Below are 22,266 nucleotides of genomic sequence, written 5' to 3'. Positions count from 1 at the left end.
GCTACAAAACGACACACAAACCTCGCAGGTCCGGCGATATGCCCGCGACATGCAAGGTTTTGTAGCCCATGTTTGTCTATGGAGCCTTCCTCTCTGTTGCATCGCACAGCATGAAAACGTGGTTTGCATGCGATGCGATGCAACTTTGGCAGTAGCAGATGATACAAAGTCACGTGATTTTGTAGCATCACATACGACTTTGTAGCGCTACAAAATCGCGGTACTGCTGCAAGAAAATCTCAGCGATATCGCACGTTGCAGCGATGCGATATCGCAGATGCGGTGTCACCCGTGTGAAGGAGGCCTTATTTAACTTTTTAAACTTTTTAACGTCACTTTTGCCCCACTAGGGGACTATAAGAATGGTGAAAAGTGGTGAAATTCAAAAGTATAGCAATGTATTATGATGCTCAGCCAGAAGCTGAGCCTCATAGGCCACCATAGCCGACAGACTCGGAGGTATTGGGTCCTATAGCTACCCATGGGACCCCGCTATTATACTTTCACTTTTATGCAATGCTCACTTTTTTCACAAACGTAGATCTGGCTTGGCAGGGATGTGCCCACCCATGGCGCAACACATCTACCATAATTTATGCCAGGCACTGGCATAAATAGAGCCTAGTAGTGTCAATATACACCAATCCGCCATAACACTAAAGCAACCCTCCGATTCTGAACAAAGATGGCCGCACCTCTTCTCTGATTACCCAATGCACGCTGTGGACCAGTATGCATTAGTAGTCTAAGACTCAACCCGCTGCTGTAATTGGCTAGCATGGCTCACATGGGCCGCACCATGAATGTCCTAGACCAGTGGTCCTCAACCTTTTTGACACCAGGGACCGGCTTCAAGCAAGACCATTTTTACAAGGCCTGGCAGGATTGGCCGGGACATGGGCGGGGCTTTGGTTATATGGGGCAGGGTTATGAAGGGGGTTGGACTTTAGTGCATACTTATTTAATTATGACATTTAGAATATCCTGGCAGTATACACTTAGGGCAGTATAATATATCCCCCCCGCCTGGCAGCACACACATAGGGCATCATATAATTTATCTCCCCCCCCACAGCACACACATAGGGCAGCATATAATTTATCCCCCCCCCCCCAGCACACACATAGGGCAGCATATAAATTATCTCCCTACCCCCAAGCACACACATAGGGCAGCATAAAATTTATCTCCCGCCCCAAGCACACACATAGGGCAGCATATAATTCATCTCCCCCCAGTAATAGACAGCCCCCCCAGTAACAAGCAGCCCCCGCAGTAGTAAGCAGCCCCCCTAGTAGTAAGCAGCCCCCCTAGTAATAACCAGCCCCCCCAGTAATAAGCAGCCCCCCAGTAGTAAGCAGCCCCCCACCCCTCAGTAATAGGCAGTCCCTCCCAGTAATAACCCCCCCCCCCCAGAAATAACCAGCCCCCCCTGGTAATAAGCACCCCCCCAACCCATATACTTACCTTCTCCCTGCTGTCAGTGTCGCTCTCTCTCTGCTTGCCCTGACGTCAGTGTGTAGCCCGACACGCTTCCTCCCAAGTCCTCTTCTGCAGAACTAATGAGCAGGGGACTCGGGGAGGAGGATCCTGGCTGCACACTGACGTCAGTGTGCGCGGGATCAGCGCGATTACCAGCGGGGAGCTGCGGCACCCCCGCTGGTGATCGCTTCAGTGGTGAGCGGCGTCGGCACGCTGTGGGCCACATAACACGAGGCAGCGGGCCGGATTCAGCCCGCGGGCCTTGTGTTTAGAAGAAAAGTTCCCGCAGCATGTCTGTTTTTTATTTTCCAATGGGGCTGTGCTCTCCTCTAGGGGAGCGCCAGCAGCAACGCAAAAGCATGCGGCCAAGCCGCTCCAAAACCCATGGCTAAGTGCCGCGGATTTTGAAGCTGTGCTTTCCCGGCAGATATCTCGCTGTTTTTCGCTACAGCAAAAGCACGAGATTTCCAGCAGGATTCCGCCCTGTGTGAACCCAGCCTTACACTGTCTAGGCTAATTTCATACCAGGTATGAGTTGGCTAGATTGTGATAAAAATTGAACCAAAACTTGGCGCACAATGTTGTATTTAGCCCTTTCCCACAAAGGAATTCCTTTTTGTCTTATGAGTTGTAGAGTGTCAGAAAGTAGTAAATGTGGCATAAAATATGTTAGTGTTTTCGGGCACAATTTGTGCCAGAAAACGTATGACATTTTTAATAGTAAATCTGCCCAATTACATATAAGATGTGGATTTTCTGTTGGCAAATGCATAACACAGTAGCAGCAAAGCAGATGAGACTTCAAGAAACTCAAAACAGCTCTGACCCCTTGAGGCACGGTCTCCGAGACCTCTGAAGGTAAGCATCCAGTGGCATCTGGCACCAGAACGTTAGCAGCGGATCATAACCCTACGCAGCCCCCCCTATGAATGGTCGGTGTGTGAGTGGGTTTTATCAGTATTTTGCACCTGTGCCCCTCCCCATGTACTATTTTGCCCTTTTTGGTATGTTGCTGGTAATTGGTGTTTGTACCTGCCCTTCTACCTTTATAGCAGGAAGTACACATACAGCCTTTTTCTGCAAGTGTAACTTAATAGCACCCGCCTGACTTTGGCTAGGTCTATCTCACGCTACCAAAACAGTCCTGACGCATGGAGGCATGGTCGCCACAAGACCTCTGAAGGTGCCCTGTGGTAACTGGCACCAGGACTTTAGGTCTAAGTTATGAGGTGCGGCCTCCATGGATCAGACTTGTTTTTCCAGCACATTCCATAAATGCTCAATTGAATTTAGATCTGTGGAATTTGGAGGCCTGTAAGGGGGTCGGAAAACGTACCCAACTCTACTAAAGAACGTGATCATGGCTGAATATAGCAATATTTATATCTGCATATAGTTAGGGCTTATTCACATCCTGTTCACTTCTTCAGGCTACCTACACACGGGTGAGTGTGATATCGGGGTGAGAAACTCAGCCAAATATCACGCTTGTCAACCTGCATCTTACCTGCGGATGCAAGGCGATTTTCAGGCAAAAACGCTTCTGTGAATTTCCGATCGTCTCGTGCGAGTTTCACGTGCGATAGCATGTGAGGGATGCGAAAAAATAGAACATGCCACGATATTTTCCCTCGTTGCATCACAGTGAAGAAGAACATCACCCAGGTATATGACTCCATCCAAAAGAATGGAGTTCATATTCGCGCAAGTCCCGCACGAGATTCTCAGCCGTGTGAAACCGGCCTTAGGGTTCCATTGGGGCCTTTTGTCTATTCTGTTTTTTGGAGCAGAAAAATGGAATTAAAACAAAAAAAAAAATATATATATATTATTTTTATTTATTTATTTATTTATTTTTTACCCCTTGATTGGAATGGATTTTCAAAAACACAGAAAGCTTTCAGTCTAGGTGAGTGTAAGTGATAGGAGGATTTTCCTGTTCTGCAGATCCTCGCACATACTTTGGTTTAAGGGAGGTGCAGATGGTAAACCCTGAACAGTGTGTTTTTGTTTTTTTTTCCTTATTCAAGCAGCTAAAAAGAAAGAGGAACTAGAAAGGTTTCCTTATTTGCCCAATGATAAAGATTGTGTGAAGAAGTTGGAATTAGGAGATTGTCGATGACCCTATGTTATATCTGGAGTGATGAGACCTCAGTGATGCAGGAACAAATACTCCTGACAGATCGGTATACAGGCCTACATGTTGCACGGCCAAGGAGGAACTGATGAAAGAAGAATCGTACCAAGTATCTGCATTTGAAGAGGACTTATTGGTTTAAGGGAATTGCAAAATGGCTTTCTGGAACTATGTAGATATGAGTTCATACGTTGATAATGGCACAAGTGTGCCTCATATTTTGTTAAACTGCTTATTATATGTATACCGAAAGTATTTACACGCTGTTTTGCTTTTCCTAGTAGATCTGTGATTGATTCCAGCTTGATGATTACAAGAACCTTTTATAAGATGACACATTAAGGCTTGGTTCACACGGGGCAGATTTGCCGTGGAAATTCCCTGTGGAATTTCGCTGCAGCAAATCCGCCTGCGGCCGCTAATCCCGGGATTAGCCAGCCATGTGGACGAGATTTAGCGAAAATCTCATCCACACGGTTTGGCGAATCCGTTGTGGCAAAGCCGGGCGGAACCAGGGTTGCGATGAGGATTCAGAAGATGCAGCAGGTCTTTTTTTTTTCCTGCTGCGGTCTCGCTCCTTTCTATGGGGAGAGAAAACCGCAGCGGAATGCCTGTGGCAAAATGCAGCGCGTTTTGAAGCTGCGCTTTTCCTGCGGAATTCCCTGCGTTTTTTTAGTGCGGCCAAACCGCTGGAAGTCTGCCCGGTGTGAATCCAGCCTAAGAGGCCATCAATATGGAGGGGTGTACCTCGTCTGCAAAGATCTTTAGGTAGGTGATACATGGCAAAAGGGGAAGTTTGGATGCAGTACTGCATTCAAACTACCCCTTAACCTCCAGATGAATGCAGGACCAAAGGTTTCCTAGTAGTGGTTGAAATAAGCATGTTAGGGAATAATTCTTTAATAAATGGATTTAGTGGATCCACTGGATCAACCCACCAAGGCTGATGACAGTTCTGGAGTGGTTTGCAGCTGACTCCTCAGATAGGTGGACTGAGGAAAAAATACAGAACCAACCCAGATACAGGAGTACCAACAGAACTGGGAAGGCATAGACAAAACTCAGAACACAGAAAGGCTGACCCTTGGCTGCAGTGTAGATGGCAGGACCATACCTATAAGCGGAGCGATCGCCTCGCTATAGGCGGCCCCGCTCTGGAACCTCGGACTTGACTATCCCTGAAGGGGTAATACACGGAACCAGATGAGGCTGGCACACAGACGGAAGCATAAGCCAGACTGCAAGACAGAACTCAGAGAGCAGGCAGTACTGACACCGACAGAATGACCAGTGAGGCTGATTGTCAGAACGTGAAAAACAACATTTCAAAAGGCAACCAGGAAGTGCATTAGCTCACCTTAAATAGGGAAGTAATGCCTAATTAACCACACTGGTGAACTGAGAGGCAGAGACCTGGTTAACCCTGTCAGCGCTGGACAGAAGCAGAAAGGCAGGGCAGAGACCTTACAAAGCATCACTTTGACGCCACCGTCTTGGCACCAGGATGCACTATGAGAAGACATCTCTTACATAGGTAAGTGATACACACATCCAGATATCCACATGATAGAAAACATTATTCATTAGACCTGGCCACCTTCTTCTGTTGCTCCATGGTCCAGTTCCGATGCTCACATGACCATTGTATATGCTTCTGGCAGTAGACTGGGTTTAGAATAGGCACTGACTGGCCTTACAATGTCCACAGGCGGATTTAATTTGTGGAATCCGTGCAGAAGATCTGCATTTCAAGCCGCCCATAGGAAAACATGGGTGTCCGCACCTGAATTAAAGCATGCAGATCTGTTTTAAGGGCTTTTGGGTATGGAAAACAAATCACAGCATGATCCATTTTACTGCAGATTCTGTGCAGGAGGCGTCCATTGAAGTCAATGGAAGCCGTCTGATCCATGGCCTATCTGCAGCTGACATTGTGGACAGGCCCCCGTTTCCGCGGAAAAGCAGGAGTTTAAAAAGAAAAAAACTGTATTATGCATGTGCGCCGTCTGGCATTTCCGCACACATCTGCAATACAGAAAAAATAAGACCGGATGGGTACGTGCGGTTGCTGGCTGCGGGCAGGGTCGGATTCCGTTGCAGGCTCCCACATGTGGAATCCGACCCGCCTTGGACATTAGGCCTTAGGGGGCCCACCCACTGGCAATTTTTTTCCCTGCGAAATTCGCAGCATTTTTTTCTCTGCAGGGGTCTATGGGACTTGTAATGTTAAAATCGCGATCGCGCAAAATCGCAATTTACCGCGAAATCGCGATTTTGCGCGATCGCGATTTTAACATTACAAGTCCCATAGACCCCTGCAGAGAAAAAAATGCTGCGAATTTCGCAGGGAAAAAAAAAATCGCCAGTGGGTGGGTGCCCTTATACAGGTGTTCCTATTATTGCTCTGTATATGTGAATGTAGTATTTAATATGTTTGTTGTATTATAGTCATCATTGTAAACATGATTGTGATAAGGTTTGATATCTCTTGCATACACGTCTCTATTTAGATGACATGATAGAGGTCTTCCTTTTTTGATGCATTATTTCTTTTGTTTGGGAACTCATCTCTTCTGTAATTTGATATTTTAATATCATTCTATTTAATAAAATGTAAAAATTCTTTCTATTAAGTCTTTTGTGTGCTTAATTGATAGGTGGGACCTGCACCTATATTAAAAACAGGGGTTCCACAACCTGCATGCATTGCTATTAAGAGGTGGTGGGCTTTTGGAAACAGCTGAGCTCACTGCTATGCTGGTTCCGTAACCGCAATTCACTTCTATGGAAGTTATGGGATGACAGCACAGCGTGCTATGAAGTTTAGGAAACCCACCATGCCTTAACTCAGTAGCATGTGCAGGCATATGTGCTGGGCATGTTAAATCTCCATAACCTATTTCGGTGGGTATTACGCCCCTAATACGCACCAAAATAGGACATGTTGCATTCTTTTTCACTTGCGTGTTATGCAGGTGTGAGAAGCCCAATAGAAATCAATGGGGTTCTTGCACTGTGTAATACACAGGCGATATACACCCATGTGAGTAAGCCCTTAGGCCCAACTTACGTAGGCGGATTTGTAGTGCGGAATCTGCGATCGGCTCCCACAGCTGAAATCCGCTGTACTAGCTGGCCATAGAAACTAATATGTTTCGCTGTGCTCCACGCACATAAGCGGATTTGCATTGCGTATTCTAGGAGCCAATTTTAAAACGCAGCATGCTCTATTTTATCGCGGATTACGCGATGACTGGCTCCACTGATCTCTATGGAAACATATTTGTCGCATGCCATCCGCAATGGTCATTGTGGATGGAAGCGTATTCGTAAGTTTGGGATGTGACTGCGTTTTTTTCTGCGCGGATGAAATGCTGTCTATACGCGTACATCCGTGCAGGAAAAACACAGTCTCAAAGAATATGCGATCATATGCGATCTGCATGCAAAATCCGCATGTGCCTTGTGCAAGAGGCCTTAAAGAATCTATTGTTTTTGTTTTGTTTTTTTAAGTTATGTGCTGTGTATCAAGCAGAAGACTTTTGATCTTTTTCCACATGGTAGTATTTATAAGCCAAAGGAATAAGTGCAAATCACCGAGGAGGTACAAATCTTTCCATTATACTGTTTCTGTGTTTGTTCCACTCCTAGTAATGGTTTTAAAGAATTAATGCAAAATATCGACCATAACCCTGCTGTGTGAGAAGTTTCCCTTATTAACAAATCAGGTTCCATTTCTCATTCCTGATGGAGAACTGAAGGGGCAGTGTCAACGGATGCCAAGTACAACGCCTCCACTTTTCCCTCAGCACTAGTTTTGATGAATCACCCTCCTTTGTGTAGCAAGTGATGATGGGCTTTAATTCTATTTACAAATGCATCCTCGCACAATCGATCATTGGCACAATTACCCTGATATTAAAAACAGACGTGTGAGAAATTATACTTTATTGCTATAGATCCACGCTTCTTTATAAAAAATGCATTACAGTACGGAAGATAAGCAGTAGTAATGCCATAAAGAAAAAGCCAAGATGTATCAGCAGGAGTTGTATAAAGAGTTGCAGTCTATAAAAACACCCAGAATCTAAATCTATTTTCAGACTTATAGCATTACTTCCAGGGGCGTAACTATAGAGGATGCAGGGGATGCGGTTGCACCCGGGCCCAGGAGCCTTATGGGGCCTATAAGGCCTCTCTTCTCCATATAGGGAGCCCAGTAGTATAAGTAAAGCATTATAGTTGGGGGCCCGTTCAAAGTTTTGCATCGGGGCCCAGGAGCTTCAAGTTACGCCTCTGATTACTTCTATAGTCAGACTTGTAAGTACCCTACATTTTCCTGAGAATTTGTAAAAGACATAAAATCCCTTATTCACAGGCTACAATAACATTGTCTGCAGCACAACGGGTAAACATTTGGAGACCAGCTAAGTGAAATGCTTACTGGCCTCCTTATCTCTGCAATACTACCCTATTCACCCGATCACACTGGGGCCTCGAGTGCACCATTCATTGCAACTGTTGTACAACTACTTTTGCAGAACAAAAGTGATCATCTTCATATTTTTTTCATTGTTTTTATGTCAGCCCGGGAAGGTGTAGTATTGCAGGGTTAATGGCTTTTTATTCTGAAATGAGTCCGTATGACCAAATTACAGTTCCATAAAGGAGAAAACAACTAAGTTTTACTTTGGTCTCAAGTAAAGCTTCTTGGTCAGCATAGATGCAAAGCAGGGAACTTGTTTCTTCCCAATTGCGTTCCGATCAAGGCAATTTTCAACAGAGCGCAGAGACACTTTCCTGTTCACCAGCGTCAGCAATTCAGTAAATTCCAGCTGTGCTCCGTACTTCTTAAATGCTTCGCACAGATCCTGAATGTACCACGACCCGTTTATAGTTTCCCGATGAGAATAGTAGCCTTTGAATAAAAATGAAGCAATACTAAAAAAACATTTAAGTACATAAAGTATTTTTTTCTTTAAATCGATATTTACAAATTATACAGTACTAGCTGATATACCCGGCTTCGCCCGAGTTAATTTGGTACTGGTGTTTATCTGGTGTTCACACGGAAAATCTTATGAAGTCGTGGTTACTTTAGAGATACTGAGGAAAAACATATGTTCACCATTTTGCATAGTTCTCTGCGTTACCCAGGAAACACCATGTGCAGGTAACCATGCGACGTTTCCTTCATATAAAATGACATCAGGAAGTGAGAGAATTAGATTACGTACATAAAATTTGGACGCTAATTCTTTTGCGCATAGAATTGAATAATCGAGTTGGGACCCATTAGCTTTTCCTATTTATGACATAATCAATGCTCGTGCCAAATTTCCCGTTTCTATGACACCGGAAGGTGAGAAAATTACATTCCGCACGTAAAATTTGGACGCTAATTCTTTTGCGCATAGAATTGAATAATGGAGTTGGGACCCATTCGCTTTTACTATTTATGACATAATCAATGCTCGTGCCAAATTTCACGTTTCTATGACACCGGAAAGTGAGAAAATTACATTCCGCACGTAAAATTTGGACGCCAATTCTTTTGTGCTAGAATTGAATAATCGAGTTGGGACCCATAAGCTTTTCCTTTTTATGACATAATCAATGCTCCTGCCAAATTTCACGTTTCTATGACATTGGGAAGTGAGAGATTTAGATTATGTACGTAAAATTTTGACGCCAATTCTTTTGCGCTAGAATTGAATAATCGAGTTGGGACCCAATTTCTTTTCCTATTTTGGAGATAATCTATGCTTGCGCCAAATTTCATGTTTCTACGACATCGGGAAGTTGGAGAACTTTTGGCGAGTCAGTCAGTCAGTCAGTCAGTCAGTCAGTGAGTGAGTGAGTGAGTAAGGGCTTTCATCTTTATATATTATATATATATATATATATATATATATATATATATATATATACTAAAAAATGTGTTTTAAACCAGAGTTACAAATTCTTACCCTATAAACGGTATAACTGTACCCCCAACTCCAACATAAATATAAGGTAGCATTTTGTAAGGATACAGTTGGGCTCAATGTCCACGGGCGAATCTGATTTGCAGAATCTGCGCGGAAGATCTGCAAATCAAGCTGCCCATGGGGAATCATGGGCGTCCGCACATGAATTAAAGCATGCAGATTTCTTTTGCGGAAAATTGCAGCATGCTCTATTTCAGTGCGGTTCCCGCACAGACTGTTTCCAATGAAGCTAATGGAAGCTGCCAGATGCGCAGCCCGTCAGCAATTCAATTGCGTACGGACAGTGGGAAAGCAGGAGTTTAAAAAAAAACTGAAAAAAACCTGCACTGCACATGTATGGCGGCGCACCGGTCGGCGCTTTCAGACACATCCGCAGTGTAGAAAATAGAAGACGTAACCAGGCATGCAGAAGACCTGGACGGGTAAGCAGTGTCCTCGTCTGTGGGCAGGGGCGGATTCCGCTGTGGGCTCCCGCATGCGGAATTCAATCCGCCGGTGGACATTGGTCCTTATAGGCTACATATGATTTATTGAAATTATTTTTTGGGTAGTAGGGGAATAGTTGAAAGGGAAAAAACAAAACTGCAATTGCGCTATTTTTTTTTTTCTTACATGGCATTCACCCAGAGGTATAAGCATTATAAGTTTATTTTGCTGGCCGTTATGGTTACAGGAATACCAAATTAATATAATTTTTTTTGTTCATGTTTTACTACTTTTGCACAATAAAAACACTTAAAGGGGTTGTCCCGCGCCGAAACGGGTTTTTTTTTTTTTCAACCCCCCCCCCCCCCCCCCGTTCGACGCGAGACAACCCCGATGCAGGGACCTAAAGAAAGCTTACCGGAGCGCTTACCTGAATCCCCGCGCTCCGGTGACTTCTATACTTACCGGTGAAGATGGCCGCCGGGATCCTCTTCCTCCGTGGACCGCAGCTCTTCTGTGCGGTCCATTGCCGATTCCAGCCTCCTGATTGGCTGGAATCGGCACGTGACGGGGCGGAGCTACACGGAGCTACACGGAGCCCCATTGAGAAGATAAGAAGACCCGGACTGCGCAAGCGCGGCTAATTTGGCCATCGGAGGGCGAAAATTAGTCGGCTCCATGGGAACGAGGACGCTAGCAACGGAGCAGGTAAGTAAAAAACTTTTTATAACTTCTGTATGGCTCATAATTAATGCACAATGTATATTACAAAGTGCATTAATATGGCCATACAGAAGTGTATAGACCCACTTGCTGCCGCGGGACAACCCCTTTAATGTTTTTATGCCGCCAGATTCAAACGTCCTTAACCCTTTGCAATCCAATTTTGGATTCAGGGTTTCCTAGGGGGCTTTCTCTTTCTGCCATTTTACAATGGCACCATCTGCTGGCTAGAGCTAGTACTGCGGTATTGGACATGCTGAAGAGGCCCCCGACAACAGGGCGGCCAGTAATATACAGTAAGAATACCCTGCTGGACGTCTTCCGACATCAGAGCTGTACAGCCTTCAATCAGAATGTCTTTAGACGTCAGACAGTGGATTGGAAAGGGTTAACACTTTAATTTCTCTATCAACAGAGCTGTGCAAGTAATTTTTTTTTGTGGAGGAGCTGTAGTTTTTATTGGTAACATTTTGAAATAGATGTATGGCATTTTGATCACTTTTATTCCATTTTTGGCAGGCGAGATTAACAAAAGAAAAAAGCAGCACTTCTGGCTCTTTTTTTTTTTAACAGCATTTAGCATGTGGTAAGCACGATAACTTTATTTTGCAAAGTAGTTCAATGCCCTGGAGGTCATTTTAAGGCCTACAGCTGCCATAGCAGCTCACCAGCATACAGCAATAGCATTGTATGTGGGGGTGGATGGGGGGAGGATGAAGGGTTGACAAAAATAACCTCCCTAGCCCACCTGTCACTCACCTCTGGGCTTCTGTGAGTACATGATCACCATGAGGTATGGCATTTTGCAGGAGCTACCTCCTGCTGAATACTTATATGTACGTCAAATGTTGGGAAGAGGGCAGATCTGTGGAACCACTGCCCCAGTACCAGATTTCAGTTCCAGAAGATGGCCAGAAATATAGTATATGGGTAAGTGGATGCAAGACAAGAACATGTATCTCTGATTGCAGAAGTATGTGAAAAATCTTGTCAAAGAACATTCCCAGATACTCCTGACAAGGGAGGGTACAACATTCAAAGTTCAGAAAGACCCAGTGTTCTTTAAATATGACATGCAAATGGGAAAATGGAACTATGCCTCTATAGCACTCCCTATTGGAAGGCAGTAGTCCTGCAAGTCAATGTCAGACCTTTTAACAAGCCTTGTAACAATGACTGGGAATTATGAGACAGTCTTCTCCAGAAGGAAGAGAGGACCATGCATGGACAGCTGTTTTAGGGTGATTGTCTTTCATCAGTGTTCAGTAGGTTTCTGGCTTGGCTAGTGGGTCGTTTCTCCTTAGGAAGAGCACCTAGAAGATGTGAGGAGACTTATAAGGCCATCCACGCTCCTCTGTGAAATATGCAAAGAGAAAGGTGGAACATAATTTCCAGTCATTGTTACAAGGCTTGTTGAAACATTGACTTGCAGGAACGCTGCCTTCCAATAGGTGGCGTTGTAGAGGTATTGTTCCATCTTCCTAATTGCATATTTCCTAGAGGAGCACGAATGGCCTTATAAGTCTCCTGACACCTTCTAGGTGCTCTTCCTAAGGTAAAACGATACCCCTCCTTAAATATGACATGAAATGGTTGAACTTCACTGCCTTAGCTGCTTGATAATGGAGAATTACAGATTCCACTTGTTTCTACCTAGCATGTGGTGGGTGATTTTAGGACAAGTTGTGTTCTTTACAATACAGGACATTGATACCTTCTGCAACAGAATAGCACATGACGAAATCCGCCCCGGCAGGTAAAGTATACACAGAGGCTGCATCTACTTCAGTGGTATTAGTTTCAGGAACGTTCACACTGCTGTCAGTAGAGTCAGTAGACATGACTGGTTCATCATGTTGAACACCTCGACAAGCCTGGATTAAGATGAAAGAATAAATAACCTCCATAAGTGACATGTCCATTTATTCCCTAATGCAGTACATGTGGTAATAAAGCATCAAAACAAGACAAGAATATCAAATTAACAGTCTCGATATATATATTTAAAATGGGATTACCATAATTTATGTTCTGGCTTACTACTAGGATATGCCATAACATTGTGATCAGTGAGGGTTCAAACTCTGGGGCTTCCACCAAACTGAAGAGTGTAGAGATTGGATGTCTGGCTATCCACTATGCAGAGAAAATCACTGAACGAACAGCAATGCTAAACTAGCACTGCAGACCATTCATCAATGATCATTGTTGGTTCAGTCAGTTGGACCCCTATTGATCTAGAAGTAATGGAGTATTCTAAAGATATGTCATCACTTCAGTTTGTGGGAAACCCTTTAAAAGGACACCAATGATTAGGATTTCTTCTTGGGAACCAGCAGCATGAGTCTTCTAATCTTTTTCCTAATATAATAATAAATTGGATGAGGCTCGCTCTCATATTAGCATTGTTCTGGCTTTACAACACACAAATCTTATCTACTAGAGGGCGAGTGGTGCTACATAGATCTACTTATCCCTTCCTGCAGAAGACCTCAGGCACAGATGTTAGTCACACAGTTTTTGGAAAGTAGAAAGAACTTCATGCAAGGAACAAACAGTGTTTCCTCAGTTTTTAACCGCTTGTACTTAAAGGGGTTGTCCCACGCCGAAACGGGTTTTTTTTTTTTTTTTTGCATAGGCTCCCCGTTCAGCGCAGGACAAACCCAAGGGATGTGTTGAAATTTAAAAAAAAAATTTTACTTACCCGAATCCCCTGTCTGCAACTTCTTCCTTCTTTTCCTCCAATATCGCCGCCGGGATCTTCACCCACGATGCACCGTGGGCTCTGTGCGGTCCATTGCCGATTCCAGCCTCCTGATTGGCTGGAATCGGCACACGTGATGGGGTGGAGCTACGCGATGACACGTAGAAGGGGGCGGAGCCAGAACGCCACTCGTGCCCGGACCGACCAGAAGGAAGACGACCCTTCTGCGCAAGTGCGTCTAATCGCCCGATTAGACGCTGAAATTAGACGGCACCATGGAGACGGGGACGCCAGCGCAGGGAAGGTGAGTATATAACTTCTGTATGGCTCATATTTAATGCACGATGTATATTACAAAGTGCATTAATATGGCCATACAGAAGTGTATAACCCCACTTGCTTTCGCGGGACAACCCCTTTAATATTGGGCTGATCCACATCCAACTCTGCAGATACACTTCTAAAGTCTCCGTAGAGTGCAGCTACATGGAAAGCTTATGCAGCTGTAGGAGAGGGGAGCTGATTGTCAGAGACAGTAGGACTCCCTGTAGAGAAAGTTGACTGCTACCATCCTGGCCTTCTGGACCATTGTATACACAATACTCTTACTTACACACAAGTATAAGCTTTCAAATGACTGAAAGATTTAGTGCTCTGGCTATTAATTATTTATCATCTTCATTTGCATGTAAAAGGTCCTATAGGAGCTGTTTGCAAAGCCCAGCATGTGATTAATCACACGCCCAGCTGTGCACACAGCTGCATTATTTTGCCCAGTGGCTGACAGCAGATTACATTATTATCTGCCGACTCCCATGTAGATAACAGTGTGTGGTCTACTGAGAGATAAATGTGTTTGCTTTATCTCTCAGTAGCTGAACGATGGATTTTAAGTTCACCTTAAAATCATTGCTCAAATGAAAAGTGCCCGATGCCCGCATTTACATGTAACGATTATTGCTCATTTTCATTCGTTTGAACGAATTTTGAGCGATCGCTACATGTAAATGGGCCATAAGGTGGTACATTGGTGCAGTCTTACATCAAAAGATGCCACTAGTTTGCCTCCTGCAGAAGGTAGGCTATGTGTCACATCATTTTTGTGAGTTCCATCTCATCTGGCATACGAAGAGGAAGTTACATATGAGTGGCTGTTGACATGTAACTGGGGCAGGGTGCAGCACATTGGGAATTTGGAGGAGATAAGCATACAGTGAGGCTTGAGCTACAGTGCAGTTGGCTCTATTTGGGGACAAGACCACTGTACATGCACTGTATAGGAATTGTGATTGCCACTTTTTGAGCTACTGCCTTATATTGCGTGGGGGCACTTGTGGTTGGTGCCGTTTTCTTGAATTGTTGGTGGCAATGGCTGGAACTGTATATAGGGTACTGAGGTTGGAGATATTGTGAACCTCTTCTAAAAATTAAGAGTAGTAGTCACCTCTAAGTTCCTTGACATGTTTAAGTTAAGGTCACTGGTTACTTCTGATACTCTTGGATTTTACAATAAGGGGTACACTAGCGTTTGTTTTATACTTCATGTCTATATAAACCATGAAAAAAATATATCAGCAATTGTTTACCTGGATTATAAAAATCTTAGGTTTTCCCACTAAACTCCGGCATTTGTCTCCTTTGAACAAAAAGGTCAGTCTTTGAATTTCAATTTTCGCATCGTAAGCATAAACGTGATTATCTTCTCCATGGCTCAGAAACACACAGAGGAAGCAGTCCGCATCACTGTGATCGCTCATTGCAGCTGGGAAGGGCATTTGAAAAGCAAAAGCATAAATTAGAGACTAGCAAATCGGACAAAGAATAATAAATTGTTTATACTAAAACAGGTCCGTTAACTAAACCTCCACCAATGTATTGTGAGTAGGACAACCAGAACGATGAGATGCATTGTACCACGAGGCAGAAGATCTGCCCGCTACCACAGGTACACCAGTGATTCTACCTCTAGTAGCGGATGTGGAACGATAGGCCGCGTTCACACGGGCGGAACTGTTGCAGAATTTCCACAGCAGAAAATTAGCAACAAATCTGAACCAACTGGTGCAGATTTTGAGACTCCTTCCACTTCTTCATTTGCAGAAGTGGAGTCTGCACTGAAAATTCGCAGCATAAACTGATATGCGGATTTAAAATCTGCACCGCATGTCAATTCTGCTGCAGAACCATGCAGAGTTTTTTCACACCGCGTGCACAGAATTTTAAAAATTCTTGTCTACATAATTTGTACGGTCATCGCTGCGGCTCTTCCATGTGTACGTGGCTTTAGGGTATGTTCTCACAAGGCAAAGTGAGGTCTTGACACTGAAAATCTGCAGCGGTCCTGCCTCGTGAGTACATACCCTAACAGGTTGTATGTGATACAATGAGAACAGCAACATTCCGATTGTCTAATGGTGACGAGTGCTAGAGTCTTTAGACACTAACGTCACGAGGGATGTCACGTCATGCCACTAAAAACAACACATCACCTAACGTCACAGAGTTTGAAGATCAGGAGCTATGGGTGTAATGCAATGAAACCCATCACCCATGAGATACCAGCTTTCCTTCTCTAGGGAGTAAGAAGTAAGGAAAAAAGCCATATTTGTGCTCTTCTTGTCCTAAATGTAATAATATGAAGAATAAGAAACCATTTACCTTCATGGATCTTCTCAAGAATCTCCACAGCTTTGAGGTTATCATAGCTCTTTACTTCAAACCCAAGGTCAGTTAACCTGAAGACAGACAAGCAATATTTAGGTAGATTGGAAATTGGTTTAAAAGAATGATTTCCACGCTTCGAATTTTACAAAATGTCAAGCTTGTGAACTTCATGAGACAAAATAAGAAGATTGTTAAAATAAAATAAAAGGGGTGCTCGGAGGTGGGGGGGGGGGGGGGGGTGTTACAGACAGAATGGAAGTAGGAAAATCCAGCACTCCACTAGGAATATAAAACTTGCATTTTTTTCACAGGTTTAAAAAGATCAGTAAAAACAGGACATCCTGTACCGCATACACATTTTGAACCTTAGTAGTTCTTGTGGTATGGACAGAAAGCATAAGACTTGCATATTTCTACAATAAACACGGCCAGAGCTAATCCTTCCCCATCCTGGGAATTAATGAATGGGCGTACTTCAGTCTAAAGTATGAAGGCTTTGCGATCAAATCGCAAGAGAAAAGTCCATCCCACAAATCACGGCCAAGTGCAGGGGGTGCATCCAATTGCTAAGCTAAGGCTCACTAAACAGTTTGGGGAGGAGAGAAACCGCCACCCTGGGGGCACAACCAGGCCTGCACCACCAAAGAAGGAGCACAGAAAATTTTTAAGGGATTGTCCGCAACTCTACTGCTGATGACTTATACCCAGGATAAGTAATTAATAGTTGATCGGTAAGAGTCCACATAGTTCCCACTAAATTCAATTACCATATTGCCTGCATTACCAAACTGGGCCTCTGCACTATGGACAGAGTTGTTTACTTCTGGCTCTGTCTGCCATGACAGCTGGTCAGGTATCAGCTTATCAGTGGGGATCCCAAGCACGGACATCCATTGATCAACTATTAATGACCTATTCTGAGGATAGGTCATCAGTAATAAAGTCTAAGACAACCCTTTTAACACTAAGGAAGAAGCCATCAACCGTGACTTTGGATGCAGATGCCGGTGTTTCTCAGCAATATATTTTCTTGTCAAAAAGTGCATCTTATAGTTGCAGTTTAACCATCATACTCCACAAGTCCTCATACTCATGTCCATTGTTGCAATAAACTAGGTTTTCCCCATTTTAATAAGTGAATTTAAAGGGAACCTGTCACCTACCTAAAGCAGCATAAACTAACTTATCGTGTCATTAGCGCAGGTGATAGGGAGCCGAGTGATGTCTTTTTATACTCCCTGGATCTCGCAGTGCCTGCCGCTGAAGTCCGTGCTGCGAACAAAATTCTGACTCTTTTCAGAGTCCTGTGCACACGTTCTCCTATACAAGTCTGTGGGACAGCACGCATAGGACTCTCAAAAGAGTCAGATTGGTGTGCGGATTATAGTAACGGACAATGCAGGATTGCAGGAGAATACAAAAAAAATACACCACCCGGCTCCCTATCACATTTCCTAACAATACCATACGTTAGTTAATAGTGCAGGTGACAGATTCCCTTTAATGGCGAGTTCACATGCAGCTGCTTTGCTGCGGATTTTGTCTTAGATTTTGATGCAGACTTACCGCAGATTTCACCCTTTCAATTGAATTCAAATTGAAGGGTGTGGAATCTGCTGCAGACCTGCACCATAACGCGGCAGAGCAGCGACATGTGAACACGCCATAAGCATGATTTAGTTCATACCTTCTGATGAGGTTGTCTCTGTCAGTATTAGTGCCCCGTCTTTCTGGTAGTGTTAACTGCCAAAAGAACCAGTCGTGGTTAAAGATTAGTGCCAAGCCCCGTCGTCTGTTTTTCATGTTATACTCTGCAGCTGGATCCAGTGCTTGAGACCTTCAAATATAACCAAATTACAATATATTAGATCACTTGTGTTGTATATAAGCTCTAGGAGGGCATTTTACTGTTAAACAGCACACATCATCCATTTTTCAGATACTTTGTCATTTCAATGCCAAATACACAAAACACATAGAAGCCTTTACTTGTTAAAGACACTGGTAAGAACTTGCCAAGTCTCTCCTAGGATATATGAAACAGGTGAGTAGTAAGTGGGGCAGTGGAGCAACTAGCTGAAGTAAGGGTCGTTTCACATCTGCATCGAAGGTTCCGTCACAGATGTGACTGAAAATATCGGAAGAAAAAGCCCTACATGCAAAAGCCAGCCAGCTTGGCACAAAGTGAGTGAACCCCATTATAGTCAATCGATTTGGATTGTCAGTTTTTTTTTGTTTTGTTGTTTTTTTTTGGGGGGGGGGGGTGGTCTGGTATATTCAACCTTTAGATTATCGCCACTATTCTTACCATCAAAAATAACAAAACTCCTGAAGAAAAACTAATGCTCATGTAAGGGGGAGCCACACAAATGGTATCGCATTTGCAAAAGTTTATGTGCTCATGTGAACAAATATTCACACGAGTAAATGTTCTTGCGCCGAAACAAAGCTCCATCCTCGGAATGGGTACGAACATTCTGAGGACGGAAGAAGTGGGGGAGAAATGTGCCAAAGAGAGGAGATGGCAGAGGAGGCCACTAAGGACTTTATGTAGCTGTCCTGGGTAGGGGCATCAGAGAGACTCAGCAGGCTGCTTAGTGTTGCCGCAGCAGCACTGTACTAGGAAGGATTGCTAAGAGTATATGTCTGAAGGAGTTCCAAAATTCAAACTCCAAAATCACAAAGGCCACCACCAGAGGGACATTGCTGGCACGATTACAGAGACTAATGCCTCATTGTACAGCTTATTGGATCAGAGACCTCTGATGGACATTAGAGATTGCTTCACCACCATCACAGTACAGAGGACACTGGAGTTTGTAAGTGAGGAGACACCTCAGTAAAGGCTAAGTGTGCACTCACAAACAACCAGAGTCAGATAGTAAGCAGGCCTACTAGGTGGAGACCTAGACAAACCATGTTATTCCGCCAGAATCTTGTTGGAATTTGGTGTCAACAAGAACTTATTTTTTTGTGGTGTACAAGTTCTGGGACAATTTGTGACATACAGACTGTGTGCGGTAAATCCCAGTGTTCGACTTATTACTTTCTCTAAAAATGTTACTTCCCATCATACGGGTACTTTCCTGTAAAGATGTACACCAACTGTGACTTGCTTACTGTGTATTGTAAGTGTTGTGATTACTAGTTAGGGTTAGTCAGGCCATTGGTACTAAACATTAAAGTGTTGCACAACTGTTACCTACTTTTCATCTATCCAGTACAAGCACCTTTTTTTGTCTTTAAAAGTTGTAATAAAAAGCTTTAATTTTGTAGTCAGAGTCCGGTGTCCGCTTTGTATCCTGAACCTTGTGCCGCCTACCACCCACTGGACACTAATGTAAACTGAGCTTTAGATTACAGAATATGTTAAAACTGAATGTATAGTACAACTCCTGCACACAAAGCAAGAATGTGCCTTTTTTTCTTTGCTTATATTTCATGCTCCCAAATATAATGAACACAATCCCATTCCTTATAAATATCTTAATAAATACTGCAAGTCCACTCACATTGCAAACCAACCATCCGTCTCTGTGATGCCGGCATCTCCATCTAGGAAAAGTAAATGGAAGTTTTTAAAGGAGGCAATCTCATTTATACAATATTTTACACAAATCCGTTAATCTATGTATATGAATTTAGCAGTATTCTACAGCTACCTAGAATGTCATGCCATATAATAAGCAGGTTGTGTAAAAGAAGCACTCATGTGTCATGTCCTATGTGACTGAAGCCCCAGACACATTTCAGCATACAACGGTAATTGTGTAGTCTAAATTAATTCTAGTCGCTGCTGCCTGTCCATGCAAAAAGCTCTTTGGATGAGATACATCGTTGATTGGTAATCATTCTGTTAGTTTTGATAAGTGAAGGCCACTGTATGGATGATAGTGGGTGATGCCCCTACAAAGGTCGGCATTACTAGGGCATTGGCACAAGACACATGGGCCCTTATAATAGTCATAGCCATAATGTCTATTAGTGACAATCACAATGTCATCTGATGAATTTCATAATTTCAGCAACAGCAGAAAACGCAAATGCTGGAGATCTGTGCTCAGAAGTTCCAAGTCTGTACTGCATGAGGAATCTGTCATACATATGTAAGTCAGGGCGGCTTCACACGAACATAAATCACTGCATGCCGCCCGTAAGGGTCACACACCGCATGGCATGCAGCAAGTACACAATGACATTCCATACTGGCTGCGTGCACTCAATCTCCCCAAGAAGCTGTGATCTTTCTTCCGTACCTATTTTGTATAATTTGTGTGAGCGGCAGTATGGGAGATTAAGGCCCAATGCACACGGGCATATTTGCATTTTAGAATCCGGAGTGGGAGTCCGCCTATGGGTTCCGCAGCAAATACTGCCCATAAACATGCTATGTAAAATTGCATTTCCATGTCTGCGAGCATACATCAATTGCGATTTTCCGCTTGCGGAGGGAAAAAAAAAAAAATCGCAACATGTTCTATTCCAGCGCGGCTTCCACACGGACAGCTTCCATTGAAGTAAATGTAAGCCATGTGATCCGTGACCCTCTGCAATCATCATTGTGGAAAGGTGGCCAGCACATCTGCATTACAGATTATCAAGAATCCGGAGAGGAACGCAGGGTTTGCCGACCAGACACAGGGTTGGATTCCGCTGCGGGATCTCGCATGTGGAATCCGACCCCGTCGTGTGCATTTGGCCTAAGGCAGATTGGTACACAAAACCCGCGCGCGTAATACATGGTCACCACATGCTTGTGTGAAGGAGCCCTTAAAAGCATCATAGACATGGGAAGTAGGTACAGAATGAGTTTTAACATGCTATTATTGCCCACAGTCATGTATAAACATTGCCTAGGTCTTGTGTGGCCTTCTGGTAAGTAATAAAAGAACATACACAGGAAAAAACAAGGCTTTTTAATGAAAAAAGTAAAATAAAAAAACCCTACCTTTATTTTCTGGTATTTTTCTGCTGTCAATTTCTTCCTGACCTATAAAATGTAATAAAACATTATTATTAGGAAATCAAATGTACGTAAAGCCTGAAAAGGATTCACAGCACTAAAAGCTACACAGGTAAGTTTTCGGGTATAATGGTCCTTCACCAGTATGACTATGGTGCTGTTTATTTCCATCACTCAAAATGGACCAATTCTCTTCCTGACATCAGTTGCCCATACACATTACTAAAGTTGGTGAAAATGTATGATTTCATCAGCGTGCGTGGCCATTTGAGTCTCCTCACTTAGTTTATAGTATATAGTTGCTCTCCCTAAGGAGAAAAGAGCGTTTCTGATCAGGTGAAATTTAACAGAAAACTAATGTTTTAGCCACAGACAATAGACAGTCATCACCGGGAAAGAAATCAGCTGTTTTCTTCAAAAGAATGTTCCCAGATAGATTGTTCACCCTTCGCTCAATGTCATTGACCATGTATGGCCAGTTTGAGGGACTCTATTAGCCAATATGGAATTAAATATGTACGGCTGCATCATTGAAAAGATTTTTGACCATCCAACCAGCAACCTACTTCTATCTAATATGTCCAGCCAACTTCACGGGTTGTACCAGAATCCTGTTTTATCACAGGATGGCCATTTCCATTAGTCCCACTGAAAATTAAAGGAGCATCACAGCACATGCTAGGCTCGCTAAACCCCAACTACTTTTTATTGTCACTTTTGAAGTGATGACAGAAGTGTAAAATAGCAAAAAAAAAAAAATCTACATAACGGCAGGCGCCATAATTTGCAATTTAACTCCACAAAGGTAGCACAAATCATTTGCTAAATTTCCCCCTATAATTCTATCTTTGGTGCTCATTGTATGCCTGTGTCATGCATCACCCCCTCAGGCACAGCACTAGTCATAGGGTGCTTTTAGACGGAACAATTATCGTGAAAAAAAGTTTTAAAATCATTCAAATGAACGAAAGTGAACAATAATTGTTCAGTCTAAACGTGAGCCAATGACTGAATGACAAAAGGGTAATTGTTTGCTTTTTGCTTGTCGTTCCTTTTCTGCAGGCATAGAAATCATTATTGGCTCATTCACTTATCGTACGGTTTCAACAGCAATCATTCAGTTATCATCATTCACTTATACAGCGAATGTGAAACACTGAACCATTGTGAACTATT

At 43.4% G+C, this 22,266-nt stretch overlaps 1 protein-coding gene across 2 annotated transcripts in view; it reads right to left on the bottom strand.

The window, feature by feature from the left end:
- Window positions 1-7,551: 7,551 nt before the first annotated feature.
- The window catches only part of CASP6 (caspase 6), a 30,789-nt gene continuing 16,074 nt past the window's right edge, over window positions 7,552-22,266 (bottom strand). For both annotated transcript variants that reach the window (XM_066573838.1, XM_066573837.1), the window contains 7 exons: window positions 21,076-21,117; window positions 19,640-19,682; window positions 17,815-17,964; window positions 16,122-16,198; window positions 15,050-15,225; window positions 12,474-12,633; window positions 7,552-8,538 (listed from right to left, as the gene is read on the bottom strand). In XM_066573838.1, the coding sequence (XP_066429935.1) occupies window positions 8,306-8,538; window positions 12,474-12,633; window positions 15,050-15,225; window positions 16,122-16,198; window positions 17,815-17,964; window positions 19,640-19,682; window positions 21,076-21,117 (881 nt within the window). In that variant the 3' untranslated portion in view covers window positions 7,552-8,305. The remainder of the gene's footprint in view (window positions 8,539-12,473; window positions 12,634-15,049; window positions 15,226-16,121; window positions 16,199-17,814; window positions 17,965-19,639; window positions 19,683-21,075; window positions 21,118-22,266) is intronic.

Source organism: Eleutherodactylus coqui, chromosome 7 (assembly GCF_035609145.1).
Source record: "Eleutherodactylus coqui strain aEleCoq1 chromosome 7, aEleCoq1.hap1, whole genome shotgun sequence".
Lineage (NCBI taxonomy): Eukaryota > Metazoa > Chordata > Amphibia > Anura > Eleutherodactylidae > Eleutherodactylus > Eleutherodactylus coqui.
The sequence above is the reverse complement of the archived record's forward strand: the minus strand, read 5'-3'. Positions and strand labels throughout refer to the sequence as shown.